This window comes from Sinohyriopsis cumingii, chromosome 1 (assembly GCF_028554795.1).
Source record: "Sinohyriopsis cumingii isolate HCF-2022 chromosome 1, ASM2855479v2, whole genome shotgun sequence".
Classification (NCBI taxonomy): domain Eukaryota; kingdom Metazoa; phylum Mollusca; class Bivalvia; order Unionida; family Unionidae; genus Sinohyriopsis; species Sinohyriopsis cumingii.
In genome coordinates this window covers 150,849,412-150,866,902 of record NC_142961.1, presented here as the reverse complement: position 1 = coordinate 150,866,902, position 17,491 = coordinate 150,849,412, and the positions used below count along the sequence as shown (strand labels likewise).

The 17,491-nt window shown below is 36.3% G+C and overlaps 1 protein-coding gene across 1 annotated transcript in view; it reads left to right on the top strand.

Annotated features, from left to right (window-relative positions):
- Window positions 1–15,064, top strand: part of LOC149808153 (furin-like protease 1) — a 58,891-nt gene extending 43,827 nt beyond the window's left edge. The window contains exons 15-17 of the mRNA XM_089973937.1: window positions 3,002–3,058; window positions 3,454–3,531; window positions 4,685–15,064. Of these exons, the coding sequence (XP_089830063.1) occupies window positions 3,002–3,058; window positions 3,454–3,531; window positions 4,685–4,872 (323 nt within the window). The 3' untranslated portion in view covers window positions 4,873–15,064. The remainder of the gene's footprint in view (window positions 1–3,001; window positions 3,059–3,453; window positions 3,532–4,684) is intronic.
- The last annotated feature ends 2,427 nt before the right edge of the window (window positions 15,065–17,491 follow it).

Below are 17,491 nucleotides of genomic sequence, written 5' to 3'. Positions count from 1 at the left end.
AAACTCCTCATAGACCATCAACATATGATTTGGATATATACAGTTACTGGTTTAATAAATCTCCTATGAAAACAGAAACTATCCCCCAAAGTTGAAATTGAACTTGATATGTCTATAAATACAATTGAACGACTGGAATGGGGAGACATTGCCAATAAGCAGCAAGGCTTGCCCCAAAGAGTTCCTAAACAACAAATTTCTACACTACATGACAATGACAATGACAACAACACCATTAAAACAGTAGGAATAGCTAGCATAGTGAAATTAAATTGTGATGAGATGTTGATCATATTATCTGCAAGCAATGGTCTAAACAGCTACACAGATGGAACATGCTATAATGCTGGAATAAAAGATCAGTCAAGACTGATATCATCACATAACGGACAAATACATCAGTATAAAATGCTTTAAGTTTTTTCAATACACAAGAAAAGGGATCAAAACACAAAAGATCAAGTTTCATTTGATGATTCAATATTTTTAGTCTATGAGAAAGGCTTTGTTTTTAAATTTAAAAATGTTTAGTAGCATCAATTAAGGTTTTGTATGATGTTTTGATTCTGTAAGTATCGTTATGCTTTACAAAAGTGTACATACTACGCAGCAGTCGGATATATCATGGAGTATTCAGACATCTGAACATTCATCAGGGCACTGTATGTATCAAAAGTCAATTCGTATATGCTACAGGCCATTCATTTACAGAAATGCTCATTGCATTCAGGTGTTTTACAACTGGTTGTGTAGGATGACAAACAAAACTGCAAATTAAGGCCGAAAAATGCATCGATTTCGTTTTTACAGAGGATTGATGAAATATTAACTCAACATATACAATTCATATTTTTACAGAGGATCGATGAAATATTAACTCAACATATACAATTCATATTTTTACAGAGGATTGATGAAATATTAACTCAACATATACAATTCATATTTTTACAGAGGATCGATGAAATATTAACTCAACATATACAATTCATATTTTTACAGAGGATCGATGAAATATTAACTCAACATAAACAATTCATATTTTTACAGAGGATTGATGAAATATTAACTCAACATATACAATTCATATTTTTACAGAGGATCGATGAAATATTAACTCAACATAAACAATTCATATTTTTACAGAGGATTGATGAAATATTAACTCAACATATACAATTCATATTTTTACAGAGGATCGATGAAATATTAACTCAACATATACAATTCATATTTTAAACAAAAAAACAAAGATATTAAAACTCACAACCATCATCATCTGACTGAATAGTACACAAATAATGAATCCAATTTGAAACACAAATATTTTTTTAAACATTCATTCCTTTCCTCACATCATACCTTTTGTAATAAGATGATTTGAAGAAAATGATCCATTGAAGAAAATAGTACTGAATAACAATGAGAAACATGAAGGATGGTAAAGAAATAAATATGAACATAACAATTGGATTTGCATACAGCTTTCGATTACCTATAGCTGATGCAAGTAGGAAACTGTTGCCTAGAGAGCAAGACTACCCAGTGATTGCAAAATAGTGTTTAGCAAGGCATATATCAGAGGCATCCAACCTCTCATTCATTTGAATAAAGCTAAGGTTTGCAAATGCAAGCTTTATGTCATTGTGCACTGGCATTGCAGCTGTATCAGTTTGGTCTTGGGAGAATTAGAGGCTCTGATATTGTAGATGGAGAGATTTCATTAATTTATAATTTGCATAATTCTGATGCTGTATAACTAGATTGCTGATGTAAATTATTTATTTTTGCATTCATTCCACAAATTTTCAAAAGTGCATCCACTTTTTTTGTCCTGATGGGTGGGTTGGATGGGCAGGGATAATACCATAGAAACAACCTCAGTTTAGTGTGTATATTTTATTTAAAATGTATATAATATACATTCCATTTGATAAAATATTTTAAACAGCAAGATTTACCTTTTGTTTTCTTGTACAATTCCTACAGAAAAGATTATTGAGTGCAGCCTTATTCACTGTATTTGATGGATTTTTATTTAAATTGGTTATCAGTGAATACAGTTTACCCCAATGCTTTTTGCTCAGTGTATGCTTCTCACTGAGGTTTTGTTAGTGATGTGTCATTGATAGTCATATCTTATCTCCAACTGAAGAGCTGGCTGGGAATAGTTTTACTAATATTGAACTTAGTGGGTTTAAGGTTTTGTTTGACCTAGTTCAGCATTGCTATTGTTGGAAGGATGGACTCCATTAACCGTGATTTAGATGTACCCATTGTCTCCATCTGCATTGGATTGGGTTTACATTGAGGCTTTCCATTGTGGAGAACAAAATAATCTTGTGGCTTCATACAGATCATCACATTTTTTTCTGTGGTAAAAATGGGGTATTTTTATTGACCTGCATTTTCAGTGGTAAAAATGGGGTATTTTTATCGACCTGCATTTTCTGTGGTAAAAATGGGGTATTTTTATTTACCTGCATTTTCTGTGGTAAAAATGGGGTATTTTTATCAACCTGCATTTTCTGTGAACTGTTAATTCAATAGGACAACTTTTCCAAATTCTGTTATCTGAATAGAGAATTCAGCATTTTGTCTGAACAGGAAACTTTTATTGTTTGCAAATACAAGTTTTCGTGCTTTGCAAATAAATATAATTTTACTTCATTCATTCATGTTACAGTTCTATGAGACAGTTAAAATTATCAATGGTTGTATAATATGTTATTTATTTAGCGTAGTTTGTATTAAATTTATTGAGGTTGCAAGAAAGCAGTCAATTATTGTCTTTTTATATAAATAATTCTCCTATTAACTTCTTTTGTGTTCAAAACTATTCCTAACATTATGTTATTATCCATTTACCTATTTTCACTTAGTCCATCCACATAACGGTCCATCATGCAACATGTAACAGTCCATCCATGTAACACCGGAATACTAAAGGAAAGAAAAGCAGTCAATAATATTTCTATTTGTTTTTTTACTCTCCATGCAGGGTATCTTTATACCTGGAAACTAATATTTTATGGAACACAAACAGATCCACTACCCAGTAAGTATATCTTTTTTCGGATAATTATTGCACCAAACTAAAATCATTTATATTATGTCTTATTCACAGATTTTGTCAAGTCGTACATAATAGAAGAAGACAAAACTTGTTATATTATTGATTTTATGATAAATTTACATTATACTTTTGGGATGGGGGATGATAAAATGAGACTTTTCTGCTGCCATCTATTTAATTGTTACTTGTCAGTGATCATTTCGTGCAAGTTTGAGTGCTCTTCAGCTAAATTATTATGTGCTTGATTTAAAATTCTAATGAATCTTGTTCTTATTTATTTATTGATCAAAGTAAAATATATTAAATCTATCAACTGGCACATAGACATACATGTATATATGCATGAAACAGATCATTATTAAATTCTTTCCTAACAGATATAGATGTCTGCTCGGGGAGTCCATGCACATCGGGCACAAATTGTACTGGAAATAACTATGAATATGAATGCACTAGTAAGTACTATTATGGCAGCATAGTAAAAGGGAATGATGGTAGCCTGCCCATGGGGGGGGGCCCCCCCATCGATTTTACCTCTAAACTTGTTTTGGCTTACATCTAACTTAATAGCTGACCACTAAATTTTTGCCCCCTCCTCTCTGGAAAATAATTCTGTGGGCACCCCTGATAGGGAAATATTTGCATACATGTTTTTGTAATCATGACCTCCATTAATAATTTAGTATGCATCGAGCAACAAAGTAAAAAAATAATTTACATTATTCCCATCCACTTCAAACATTTACACTTTTAATTTAAGCTGTGTATAATCATTATTCATACATGGTAAATGAAAACATAGATAAATTATGTATGATCCAGATACAAAAGAATTTTTGAAGCAGTAGCATTGCCCCCCCCCCACTTCAAAAATTAACTCTGGGGCTCCCTTCCAATAAAATAAAAAAAATTGATGTGAATTTTGACCCCACCCCAGCAGTGGCAGGGAGTGGTGTGGGGTGCTTAGGTGGTTGCTACACCACTGTTTTGAAGACAAGAAAGGAACATCATACTTTCTTGTCACTATCAATGATTAAGCACATCTGATGTGACAGTATCCTCAATAGCTTAAAATCTTTCAATATTTTTAAGCCATAAACAAACATCATACAAAGCATTTGTCCTTTATCACACATGCTCTATTCTGCATATGTATCAAAGATATTATATTATTATATATTTCAGGTGCAAGCAGTTTCTGCAAATCCATATAATTTGTAGTTTTCAAACTTTAGCAGACACTTTAATTTAGAATAATTTGGACATACAGTATTGGATACCATATGTTATTAAATTCAGATACGTTATGTGTATTATTTTTCTTTACTTTAGATACCAGATACCTAAAGAATTAAATTTAAGGAAAAGTCACAAAGTAAAAAATTACTCATTTGGTTAACAAAAGGCATGAAAATGTTCAATATGTTCCATATATTGATTTGTATTAACACAGAATAAACTGTGCCATGTAAAAATACTATATGAAAGAAGACTGTGTTCTAAAAGAATCAAACATGAAACTATATTATTTGCTTTATAATTGTCCTCAATCTATTGCATATGCCAAAGTTTTGAAAGGCTGTCTCTAAATATAAGATATCTTTCTAGGTAGCAGCAATGGAAGCAAGGGAAGCAGTGACACAAGTGGTTACAGCACAACTACAATTGTTGCCATCATTGTAGGGGTGATAGCTGGTGCTTTAGGGTTAGGCATTGTAATATCTTTTGTTGTTGTCAAGGTGAAAGGGGGTGTGAAGGTTTCTCCAGAAAATTTTGCATCAGGCAGTGCTGCATAAGGCATCATTGGTGTTTTTACATTAGGAGCAAATTCTGTACCATGAAATATTTTTCCAATATTTCTTTATTTTAAATGCTGAAGAGAAAATCTTGCCAGTAATGTTTGCTAGTTTGAGGTCTGTTTATTCCAATCAAAGCAAACATATAATGTGTAAATGGTCACCAGTAAATATTTTTTAAATATCATTTTCGATTCAAGTACTCTGGTGAAACTATTATTTGGTTGCTTAACAGATTAATTATGTACAATTGTATATCTGTTTCTATTGTTATGAGTGTACTTAATCAAATATACAGTATAATGCTGTTTTTAATTACTATCATACTCCAAGATTTTAGCCAGCTGTGATACATAATAATTTTTACAAAATATTTAAATATTTTACCTTAGGCATGTACAATGAAAGGAATATATTGTTATGTCTGTTATTAAGTGCCAATATGATGTTTTCCACATTTTTTCATCTTATTTATTTTATTAAATGGTATATAATATATATTTTATACTATTAAAAATACAGATGACATGTGGCTGGTCCATGCTTTTTTGATTTTTATACAGTTCATTCTCAAACAAGGTTTCTCATCCTTTTTAATTATATGCTAAATGACACAATTTTTATATAGTCAAAGGTGGAGACTGTGCAAGACTGAAAATAAATCTATGAATGTTTAGTCTGTTAGGTTTGTTTTACTCCCTCCCCCCAATAAATAATAAACAAACCAACAATTTGCTGATGAAGCAACATCTACATTGTACACATCCTGCTTCATACAAAGAAGAAATGGGTCATTCAAAAACAAAAAGAAAAAAACTTTAATTATTTATTTTATGTCAATGGTGTAAAACTGTTTTAAAATGTATACAAAATAACCTATAAATCTAATTTTGTTAGCCAAAACAATTGAAGAAAATTGGGAACTTGGAAGAACAACCGATTTTATTATTATCCTTGAAAATTGCTGGAAAGAGTGACCAAATGAAGGATTGCAGAGATGCAAAGCAACCATGTCAACAAAGGGTTCTGAAGACATGAAGTGTCCTCTGAAATTCATTTTTCATATTTGGCTATTTTTGTGTAAAAATCTAAAGCCACAGTTGCATTCACTTTACATACTGGTGGCATTTCTGCAGTGTTCATCTGTGGCAGACATTTTCAAATGCTCACATCCATTGAAGAACATATGATGATATCAGTTAGTTATGCTGCTAATCTAAGGTTAGTCTGAGGCACCTTTATCCAACAGTTAGATTTTCTTCCTCTTAAATGACTTTTTTTAAGCTGTTTTTTTTTAATACAGATTGTATCTTTCATACCTGACACTATGTTAGGCTTATACAGAACTGTGTGTAGGTTAAACATGTGATTAAAATGTTCCTATTAAGCATTCGTTACAACAACATATAGAATGAAGTTAAGCAGACATTTTCACAAACCATCAATAATACAGCTTGACGCAACAACAACAGACACTGACTGAAATAATGAAGGTATGGGCCAAAATAATGTGGATGACCCATGGTAAGATTGAATGGATCATACTTGATGATGTGTGTGTGTGTGTGTGTGTGTGTGTGTGTGTGTGATTTGGATTTCTAATATAGCTTTAACAATTTTTCAGTCATATCGCTATGATGTCTGCAGTGTGACAGTTTATAGTGATGTCTAGTACTTGGGCATCATGCCGTAGACATGTAGCATGATGTCCCACCCAGTCACATTATCCTGACACTGTCGAAAAATATATCATTCAACAACACACTCCTTTTTCTTCTTCCATTATGTTACCCAATCATAATACCACTACATCTCAAACACAGCCCTCCCAGGTCCTAGTCTTAGCTAAAGGGAGCTAAAGTTGTCTGCCGACCTATTGGTAGAGTGATCTCCCCTTACTTATAAGACTTGGTGGCAAAGTGTAAGAATATTCAAGTTTTTACTTACGCTGATGCCAAGAAGCCCTTGCAAAAGTCAGAAACTACATAGATGATATACTACTTAAAGCTGGAAGAGTTTTTCACTTCTAAGGAAAGTATACTCCATCTTTATTTCCAACTTTTCTATCACAACAAAGTTCTGCCTTTAGAAGTTGCCATATTTTGTCATCCTCACATATTTAGATACTTGCACATGGAGCCTAAGTGACTTCAGTCAGTTTGTGCTATGCTTATTTTATACGTGCTTATATAACTCCTAAATATGTGTAAGTTCTTTACAAGCGGGTACATATTAGTGAGTTTCTATCAAAGGCGCAAACTTTAATGTATTTACTTGTACAGGCAGTCTCTGGGCCTTTTTCCTTATAAGTATTGCCTCATAATAGATTTTGTCACAGCTACTGTGTATACTTCTATAACGGTGCTTCAGTTTCATTTTATGTGAAGATTTTTGTGTGTAATGTAGACACTCATGTACATTTCTGTACTTCTTTCATTCTGGTAAGTCCTCTATAATGGTGCATCAGTACCCTTTTATACAAATTTTTTGTGTATAATGTAGCCACTCGTGTACATTTCTGTATTTCTTCCACTCATGTTGGACAAGTACAGGTCAGCACTCTATATATGGTTTATTCAGTCAAATCCTGCATGTTCATGTTTCTATAGGTGACACTAGAGTCATGTTTATCTGCATAAACTTTAAATCATATTTATTGAGCACTTAGTCGCTCACATGTGTAGCCTATGTGACTTCACAAGTTAGGTTTGGGTCATATTATTTATATGTGCATATCTTTATGCTCTGAAGAACTCCTTATATATGTATAATTCCATCCTTTATTGTATATAAAGGTGAGTTCTTTTACCACTGTATTTTTAGCCTTGGAACAACTTGCTTCACTGATTCTACCTGTACAAGCTGTCCTTGACCTTACCTACAGGTAAGCATTGTAACTGAAATCATGTGCTATCACTTTTTCCAGGTAACCATTTTTTGGTATAGCTATGCACCCACACAGTATTCAAACATCAGGTGTAGGCATATAGGTTTATAAACAGGTGGTATTGTCATTAGTTTTTAAATGTATGCTTCTTTGCTTTATTAGACTTATCAGTTTCTGGGTCACCCTTTTAATGATTTAGCTCTGCACTGACATTGCATTCTAAGACAGGTGCCGGGCTACAGCTTTTTCTGTTCTGCTCTGTTTTGTCTTACAGATTAGAACTATGGGCAAAGGGCAAACAACATACAGCTCAGACCGAAGATGTCACCAGTCTGCATGCTGATTTTTTCCTCAGTGTGAATCTTTATGAGAACAAGGGAGATAATTCAACTTACCCTTTAGCCACAAAACACTGGACATTGGCATGCTCAGAAACAGCTCCAGCACCCAAGTCATCACCACAGGACTTTTTTGGAACTCCCCCTACCTTGCCTTCTTGGGGTCTGACTTGATTCCTCATCAGAAATGGGACAGAGCTAACAACAGCCAAGTTCCCTCTCATTCAGTAGACATATGGTCAGTTTACATGGATCAAATATAACATAACCTGTCCCAACTGATGTTCCTAATGATATCCTCCTCACACTGTTGGCCTAATTCCATTGCGACCGGTCTAGGCCATATACTAGGGATTACAAAGGGCCAAACATCAATATTTCGAGCTCAATCAATAACAGCCAGGACTTCCAATACATTGAACCCAACAGATGTCACTTCACAATTTCTCTACCCTCTGCCATGAGAAGAGCCTCTTTACTTAGTGACTGTCTTGAAGTCAAGGTTTCTAATTCTGGGCATTTTACGAGTTTAGTGAGTAACACACCTCATCCCTCTTTGCCAGGTAAGTCTCATGCGTTTCAGGGGACCATAACCTCACTCCACACAACTAAGATGATGTTGCTTGTTCTACCAGTACTGTCATCTACTCTACCCTACATGAGGGCATGGGAAGATTCTGCCTGCTGAACCTCCATTGAGGACGTTTTTCTGCCCCTGGAGCTTTGTCCTTTGATGATGACTCCATCAACAACATGAACCAGCACTCCAACATCTGTTGATCATATGATGAACGGAAGGCTCTGACTTTAGTTACATTCGTAGTCTGGGAGAGTTTCTTACTTTCAAGTCCACCTTCATCATCAGTTCGTTGGCGGTTCTAACATTTGCACTTCCACCAGCTTTTCATTTGGAACCTCAGCAATGACAGTGATCGCCCCACATTGGGGATGATATAGCCACACTTCATACATATGGATCGTATGGCCTTTGTTGACACTGTGGATTTACTGAGGAATATCCTTACCGTGACTTCATTGTTGGAATTTTGTTCTCTCGGGCTATCTTCCAACCAAATGGAACATAGCTTGTCTTCTTCCACTCAACATACCTCAGGGCAAGCATGGTAATCAGTCTCAGGCTAAGAGCATGGCCTTTATCTTCTACCTTCTGTTTAACATCCCAATGGATGAAGTACGCTAACAAACTATCAAGGAGACACATCCCTCCCACTTTCGCAACCACAGCATCGATACAGGGATAGTACGGGGAATCATCAAAACAACTCAAGGCCTTTCATTAAGACATGAACCACTGAAAGCCATCCTAACAAAGCTCCAAGAATTGCATACCATGCAGATGAAGCACTGAGAGGATTATATTGTTCGTTCCACACCTTTTTTCTTGGTCCCAACTGCAATCGACTCTCTATGTCTGGTCATCGGCCTAAGCACCCTCAATCCATTTATCCATTCCCCTTGGTTTCCACTGGAAACACCACAGTGCATTTTGAACGATATCCATGAGGGAGACTTTACCATCACTGTGGGTATACCTTTATGTCTCTATTCATAAGGCTCGCAGGACATTCCTGCGATTCACCTACAACATCACATATCATTTCAGGGCACCCCAGTTGAGGCTCAACATCAACCCCGATCATTTCAGGATGCCAGCGGTGCATGCTCTCCCCAGGAAAGACATCTTCATGTCAATAATATTGGAGAGGATGGCCTTTGCGAAACCCTTTCATTGGGGTCAAGAATATTTAGATGGCAATGGATTTATCATTCTGTCTGACAACTCTACAGTGGTGACTTAATATCTCAACAACAAGGATTATTTCAATCCTACAATGGTGATTTATCTTCAACAACAAGGAGGACCCTAGTGCCCAAACCTTTGCATCATGGTGTGGGATTATCTCAAACAACAAGGAGGAACTCAATCCTACAATGGTGTTTTATCTTCAACAACAAGGAGGACCCTAGTCCCCAGACCTTTACATCATGGTGTGAAACTTATCTCAAACAACAAGGAGGAACTCAATCCTACAATGGTGATTTATCTCCAGCAACAAGGAATACCCACATCCCCAGACCTTTGCGTCATGGTGTGGGACTTATCTCAGACAAAAAGGAGGAACTCTATCCTACAATGGTGATTTATCCTCAACAACAAGGGAGACCCCAGTCCCCAGACCTTTACATGATGATTTGGGACTTTTTGAAGTGGTTTTGTCATCAACAAGCTGTATTCGTGGACTCCTCAACACAATGACTGACCCTTCATCACTGAACAATCGACTAGTACAGAAGGAATAGTCTAATCATCCCTAGGTTCTCACTCAGATATGTACCCATTGTTGGGCCTGTTTGCGACAAATGGGAATGCCAAAACCCTATCATTTGTCTCTCCCGTCCTGGACCCAACAGATTGGGCAGTGGATGCCCTATCGTTGGATTGGACCAACCTGAACTCATACACCCCCACCCCCAGCACCGCTGATTTCAAAATGACACAGAAAGCAAGGGAATCAGCAAGTAGCCTCATTCTCATTACACCACTCCATCAGGAGGAGTTATGGATTAACTACCTCATCAATCTTGCACTGGAAACCCTATGGAAATCTGGTTTTCCTTCTCATATAGCCATGACGACAGTTGTTTCATTCTTGTCCAGAGTCTCGAACTTGCACATCTGGATCTTCTTAAATAGGCCCTCAAAATGAAACATTTTCGCAACCAGTCATGGAGAGAATCGCTCAGACATGACGGACCTCCACTCCGAAAGCATATGAAGTCAATGGCACAGTTTAACCCAGAGGTGAGCAAACAAACATGTCTTACCTCTCCAGGCATCGATACCGCAGATAGCTCACTTCTCCCTCTGGCTCTACGTTGAGAGCAAGTTAGCAGTGAGTACAATCCAAGGTAATGCTTCACGATCAGCAACAGCTTTTATCATCATCGGAGAGAGGATATCAAACAAACCCAGGACTTATCAGTGCTTTTCACCAATTTTGTGTATACACAGCCAGAAATGTTAACCTTAAGCCCAAAGCAGAACCTGGCTGGATAATACACCTTCTGAACTATTTTCAAAGGCATCTCTGACACTCCTTTTCATACATGACCTGCTTTCTCATGGCATTAGTAACTACAGACAGAATTCTTGAAAAATGCATGCCCTATCAGGAGACCTGATTTACATGCAAGTTCTGCAAAGACCGGTCAGTTTTATTCAGGACACCATCCTCTTTCATCACCGAGAACCATCTATCTGTTATGGGTAGCTAAACTTTTTCATGAACCCTCTGTCTCATTTGGACACATCAACTAAAAGCCACCTTCAAAGCCCAGTCCGGGCTTTCAGATGATTCGTTAATATGAACAGAGCCATTGTGTTGAGGGAGATCATAAAAGGAACGGAGTATCACTCAAAATAAAATATCACTTCCTGGAGTAAGGGGATTATTCGCTCAGTATACAGGGAAATAACCCCAGCTCAATGAACTTTTATGCACTTTGGCTTGAGAGGTTTGAGCAGTTGCCACCAACCTAGCATCAGAACTGTTCGCTAACCGACATTGGTCAGGCTGTGGGATGGACATCGGAGTCCACATTCTCTAGCTTTTATCTCCAAGATCTGTCATCCCAGGGGCCAGTTTGATCTGGTAGCATCTATATCTGCAGCTCAGCAGGTCTCTCTTCCAGATCGATTGACAGTTTCCTAAGACATGGCTTCACGACTTCCACTGGATTTGCGTGTGTGTGTGTGTGTCCCGTTTGAGGCTGTGCCCCAACTGATGGAGTCTCAACCAGTTGGGTTACCTAGTGGCAGTCTCAAAACCTTAGGGGACTTGAGATGGTATCTCTTGAATAAGGTGGCATACCTCCCTCCACTTCTTACCTAAGGTATTGTGATTGAGTATCATTTTTGAAGAAGAAACCAATTTTTCCTAGTAAAATATATTTCATCAAAAATACTTACCCAATCTTAATACACATACACCATCCCAGCCTCCCCACAGTTAAATCCATAGGAAGCATGCCCTCTGGTTCAGTAATAACTGGGATATTCATACACTGTGCCATCAAGTCTTATATGTAAAAGGAGATCACTTTGCCCAACCGCTAAATAGGTCAGCAGATAACTTTTAGCTCCCTTTAGCTAACGGTTGTGTCTGGAAGGGCTGGATTTAGTGGTAATTCTCATAAGGTATTATGATTGGGATAGTATTTTTGAAGAAACGTTCTACTAGGAAAACTTGGCTGTTAATAAATAAAAAGAAGCAAAAGCAAAACAAGATAAAATTCCTACATTTATCGAGGAGTAAAAGATTTGCTGTGAAGGTTGAGTAATCTGATTGTGGATTCCACTCAATGCGTGTAATATACTTGTGCTGCTAATTGGACACAAAATTTGGATTCCACTTGATACATGTAATATATTTATGCTGATAATTGGACATAAAATTTGGATTCCACTCGATACATGTAATATACTTAATGCTGCTAATTGGACATAAAATTTGGATTCCACTTGATACATGTAATATACTTATGCTGCTAATTGGACATAAAATTGCTGCACCAGTATGAAATTGACAGCAGTAACATCGGAGAAAATTCCACAGTTAAAATGAACCTTCTTTGTGAGAATACCTCTTTGAGTTCATCTTGTCAAATAAGGGTACATTCTGAAACAATGCTTTTACCCTCAGTAAAAACTGAACAATGACATTAATTTTTTTCAATTAATGCAGTTTGTCCCGTTCTCTTTATTAAAACATGACTTACCATTTATAAAACTTGTTGCTAATTATCACTAAAACATGATATTCTGACTATTCGTTTTAAGACTTTTCTATGTGTTACTTATATTTTATGTACATTTTACTGAAATTCAATTTTTTGTTGTACTCTTTGTTTACATTTATTTTTGTAGAGTTTAAATGTTTTTAGCACTTCTTTTATTTTACTTTAGTCAGCACCATATTGTCACAATTGTGCTGATGTGCCGTTAAAAGCTAATACATTCATTTGTTTATTGAAGAAAACACTTTAAGCATTTATGTGTGTGTGTGTGTTATTTGAATTTTTAACGTAGCTTTAACAATTTTTCAGTCATATCACTATGATTTCTGTAGTGTGGCAGTTTATAGTGATGTCTAGCACTTGGGCATCATGCCGCAGACATGTAGCATGATGTCCCACCCAGACATATACTGAGAGCAGGCCGACCAGTCCTTACACTAGCCTCTTAATGCTGAGCGCTCCGTGAGACAGCTGTTAGTACCATTTTTATAAGTCTTTGGTATCACTCAGACGGGTTCAAACCCACGACCTCCCACATCCAAGGCTGACACTCTAACTACTATGCCATCTGATTAAGCATTGATGACACTGGTGGATTAATTCCACTGTAGCATTACATTAAGCACTCATTTTGGAAAGATTTAAAGGAGACAAATATATTCAATAGATATATTTTACATATAGGTCATACTGAAACTATATACATGCATATATATGTATTTTCTAATTTTGGAAATCACATTTTTAATAGCCGCACAAGTTCAAGGAATGTTAATATGGTCGTTTCTCATATTCACATGGGTTCCATTATTTGTGATTGTTTCCAGAGAGCACCACAGCTGCCTCTAGAAAAGTACATTATTCATTTCTTTGCATGCACTCATAAAGATCGTAAATATTTGACATTTTAAAAGTGTTAATTTTAATTATTTTGCAATGCATGATGATGCTGACATGGTTTTTATTTCATCCCCATTTTGCGTCCCCATACATTGATTATTCATTTGCTGCAAGAATATGAGAATCTCATGTTATATTGTGGTACGTACAGCATATTCAGTCGGACGTTGTTTATTGCAAAATTGGCATCATTTACAATATTTCCTGAATATAGGAATGGATATATATATATATATATATATATATATATATATATATATATATATATATATACAGTCAACTCCACTTATGTACATAGCCTCGGGACCGGACCGAAGCTATTCATGTAAGCGGAGTATGCATTTAAGCGGAATTCATGTATATTTACAATGGAAAATGGGACCATACTTTCGCTATGCTTTTAAGCGATCTATGCAATTAAGCGATATGCATTTAAGTGGAGCCAACTGTGTGTGTGTGTTTGTTAGGTTTTTTATTCAATGTATGTTAGGGATGATTGTATTTTGGACTTAACCTTGTCCAAAATCAAGTTCATATTCTACCAGACCTGAATTATGGACTTTGGTTTTCTGAGTCCAAAACATTGGAAATTCCCCATGAAATGCAAGGTCTACCTGTTGTTTAACACATTTTACATCATAGTTTTAAAAACAGGCTATCTAATTATAACTAAGATTTTATCCTGTCAGCATTTGGAACCGTCCAGAATGATATTTTTCCATTAGGTAATAGTTTTTTTTTCAGAAAATGTTAATTCTGACCTGAGGTCAAGTAGAGAAGTAGATAATTTTGCTTTTCTTGTAATTATTCATTCGTGCCATAAGACCTGAGCAGAATTGTTTGAATTATTGTTGTGTCCAGTATTTCATTTTGGCTGGAATTTTTTTAAATTATTTAATTCAGTTATTCTTCTCTGGGAATACAAGGTGCTCAAGAATAACATTCTTGGAAATAGACTTGGGTTTATAGTGAAATTTTAAATAAGGATATACTCTTGGATTGTATTATTGTGATTCAACAAGAGACTGTTGGCACATGACAACAACACGGGCCACCAAAGTACAGCACATCAACACTTTCAGTATTGGATATATTTTCGAAAACTTAGAGTTTATTCAGATCTTCAATCTTTAAAACTTGTGTTAGAAATTCTTTCATTCTTTGGAATTTAATTCACAATACTACAAGCTCTTTTTGCGTTTTTCATTTTGTATTCTAGGGAAATAAATTATTTGTTGAATTTTACAAAGCTTATTGCTTCTCACTTTTCTATTGCTTTAAGGCCATATATATATAAAGAATACAAATCATATGGTGAATAACAATCCTTTCAAGTCACTGTGGATCCAGCAAGGGATCACGTGTGTCAGGGATTGATTAAGATACATGCAATAAACTGACAACAAACGGTGCGAAACTAGTATCTAGTTAGCCTGAGCACATTCGACTCTTTAATGAGTCTTTTTCAAAGGTAAATACAAAACATAGACAAGACAAACAAATAAAACAGAAAAACGATTCCTTTTCTTTCCTGGTTTGGGGACTCCAGTTGGGGTTGTGAGCAGTTGCAATAAGTGTTATATCACTGAAAGTGTGGCCAGGGAGAGAGTAGTGTTCTGCGACCGGGCTTCTGTACAGCTTCTTTGTCATCCAATCAGATCTATGAAGGTTGATACTTTTGTGTAGCTTTTCAGTTTCTCCGACATACTGAAGGCTACAGATCTTACATGTGATAAGATAAATGACATTCTCTGTTTTGCACGTTTTGTTTGGACCATGTATGTTTAATTTTTCTCTAGTCACTGTGCTAGAAAATGTCCTGGTCTCTATCATATGTTGACAGGTTTTGTACCTTTTATCGCCACAAGGGCCAGATTGACTAGAGTGGTCTTGATTAGTGATTGGCGTTAGCATCGCCCTGACTAGGATATCTTTGAGGTTTTTTGGTCTAAGGTAGGCTAATACAGGTTTGTTGGGGAGGACTAATTTTAGTGTGTCTGACGATTCTGAGATGGGCCAGTGTTTCACGATGATTTTAACTAATTTGGGTTTTCTGGAGGGTAGGTCATGATAAATGGTATCCTATCAGCCTTTTCCTTCTTTCCAGATTTTAGTAGGTCATCGCGGTTTGTTTGTTAAGCCCGTTGCGTTGCCTCCGTAATCAGGTCTTTGTCGTAGCCTCAGTAAATTATATGTTTAGATAGCTCTTCCGACCTCTTTAGGAATGTTTCATTGTCGTAACAAATTCTGCGTATTCTTAGTGCCTGGCTAATGGGATGTTCCTAAAGCAGTGTTTTGGACGACAGCTGCTTGGGAGGAGATACTGGTGTTTTGTCGTTTTGTTTGAAGCAGATGTCTGTATGGAGTTTGTTTTCTACCAGGCTGGTTGTTGTTTCCAGGAAGACATGGTTTGAGTTGGAGATTTCTGCCGTGAATTTTATTGAGGGATGGAAGTTGTTTGCCTTTGATATGAAATCATCTAGACTTTCTCTTCTATGTTGCCATTTCATTTCTATATCATCGATAAAGCACATCACTTGTATGGTGTAAGTTTAACCGATGCTAAAAGTTGACCCTCCAGTTTTCCCATAGTAATATTAGCATACGAAGGGGCATTTTTGTACCCATTGTGTTTCCATTAATTTGAATGTAGTTTTCTTCATAAAATTCAAGGTTATTAAGTTTTAGGACAAGGTGCAGGAGTTGGACTAGAAAGTGTATGGGTGGATTGTCTACAGTTGTTGTTGTTGTTGTTGTGGGGTTTAACGCCATTTTTCAGCACACGATAGGCTATGTATGGCGGCCAGTATTGATAGTGGAGGAAGAACCCGGGAAAACCCCTGGAAGAACCACCGACCCACGAAAAGCTACTGGCAAGCTTTCTCACATATCCACATTGGTTGAATCCGAGACTCGAACCCACGTAGACAGAGGTGAGATGGCAGTAATCCGTAACGGAGAGCGCTTTAGACCACTCGGTCACTCGGGGCCCCTGTTTACAGTTCTAATTTCCCATGCATCTCTACCTGTACCTGTATCCCTTCGTTGTGCGGTATGTTAGTTTACGAAGATGTGACATCTAAGGAAACAAGCGATTTAAACCAAGAAGACTAGAAAAAGACAACCATGCACAAATAAAATTATCTTTTGCAGCTGACAAATTTTCTTTTAAATAATTCTCTAAATTTGTTTAATAGCCTATGACGACTATAATGACAGGAGGACATCACTGACCATGGATGGCCAACAACATATCCTGACTCTCACTGGCAATGCATATCGAGCCTGGAATCACAGGGGTGCATAAAAAGGTTCTTTCTGCTACACTGTTTCCAATAGTGTGAATAGTGTGTTATTAAATTTAATTTAAGACTCTACACACTGTCCTCTAATCATTCAAGACAGGAAATATTGCAGAACTCCGGCCTAGATGAATCTAGGAAAGAAAAGGTCAATTGAGACCAAGTTTAATCTTTATTCTCTCTCATTAGCGTCAACGGTAGCAATTTTGTAATTCTGTAATAAACATATGATATATGCGATTTGTATTTACATCTCTTGTTAGGCTTTAGTAATTATTTATTAAAGGAGGTCGGTGTTGGGAAGATATTTCTCAAACTGAATAATTAGGTACTTTCGAGGCCCAGACGTCATAATGTACAGTATTCATGAGACT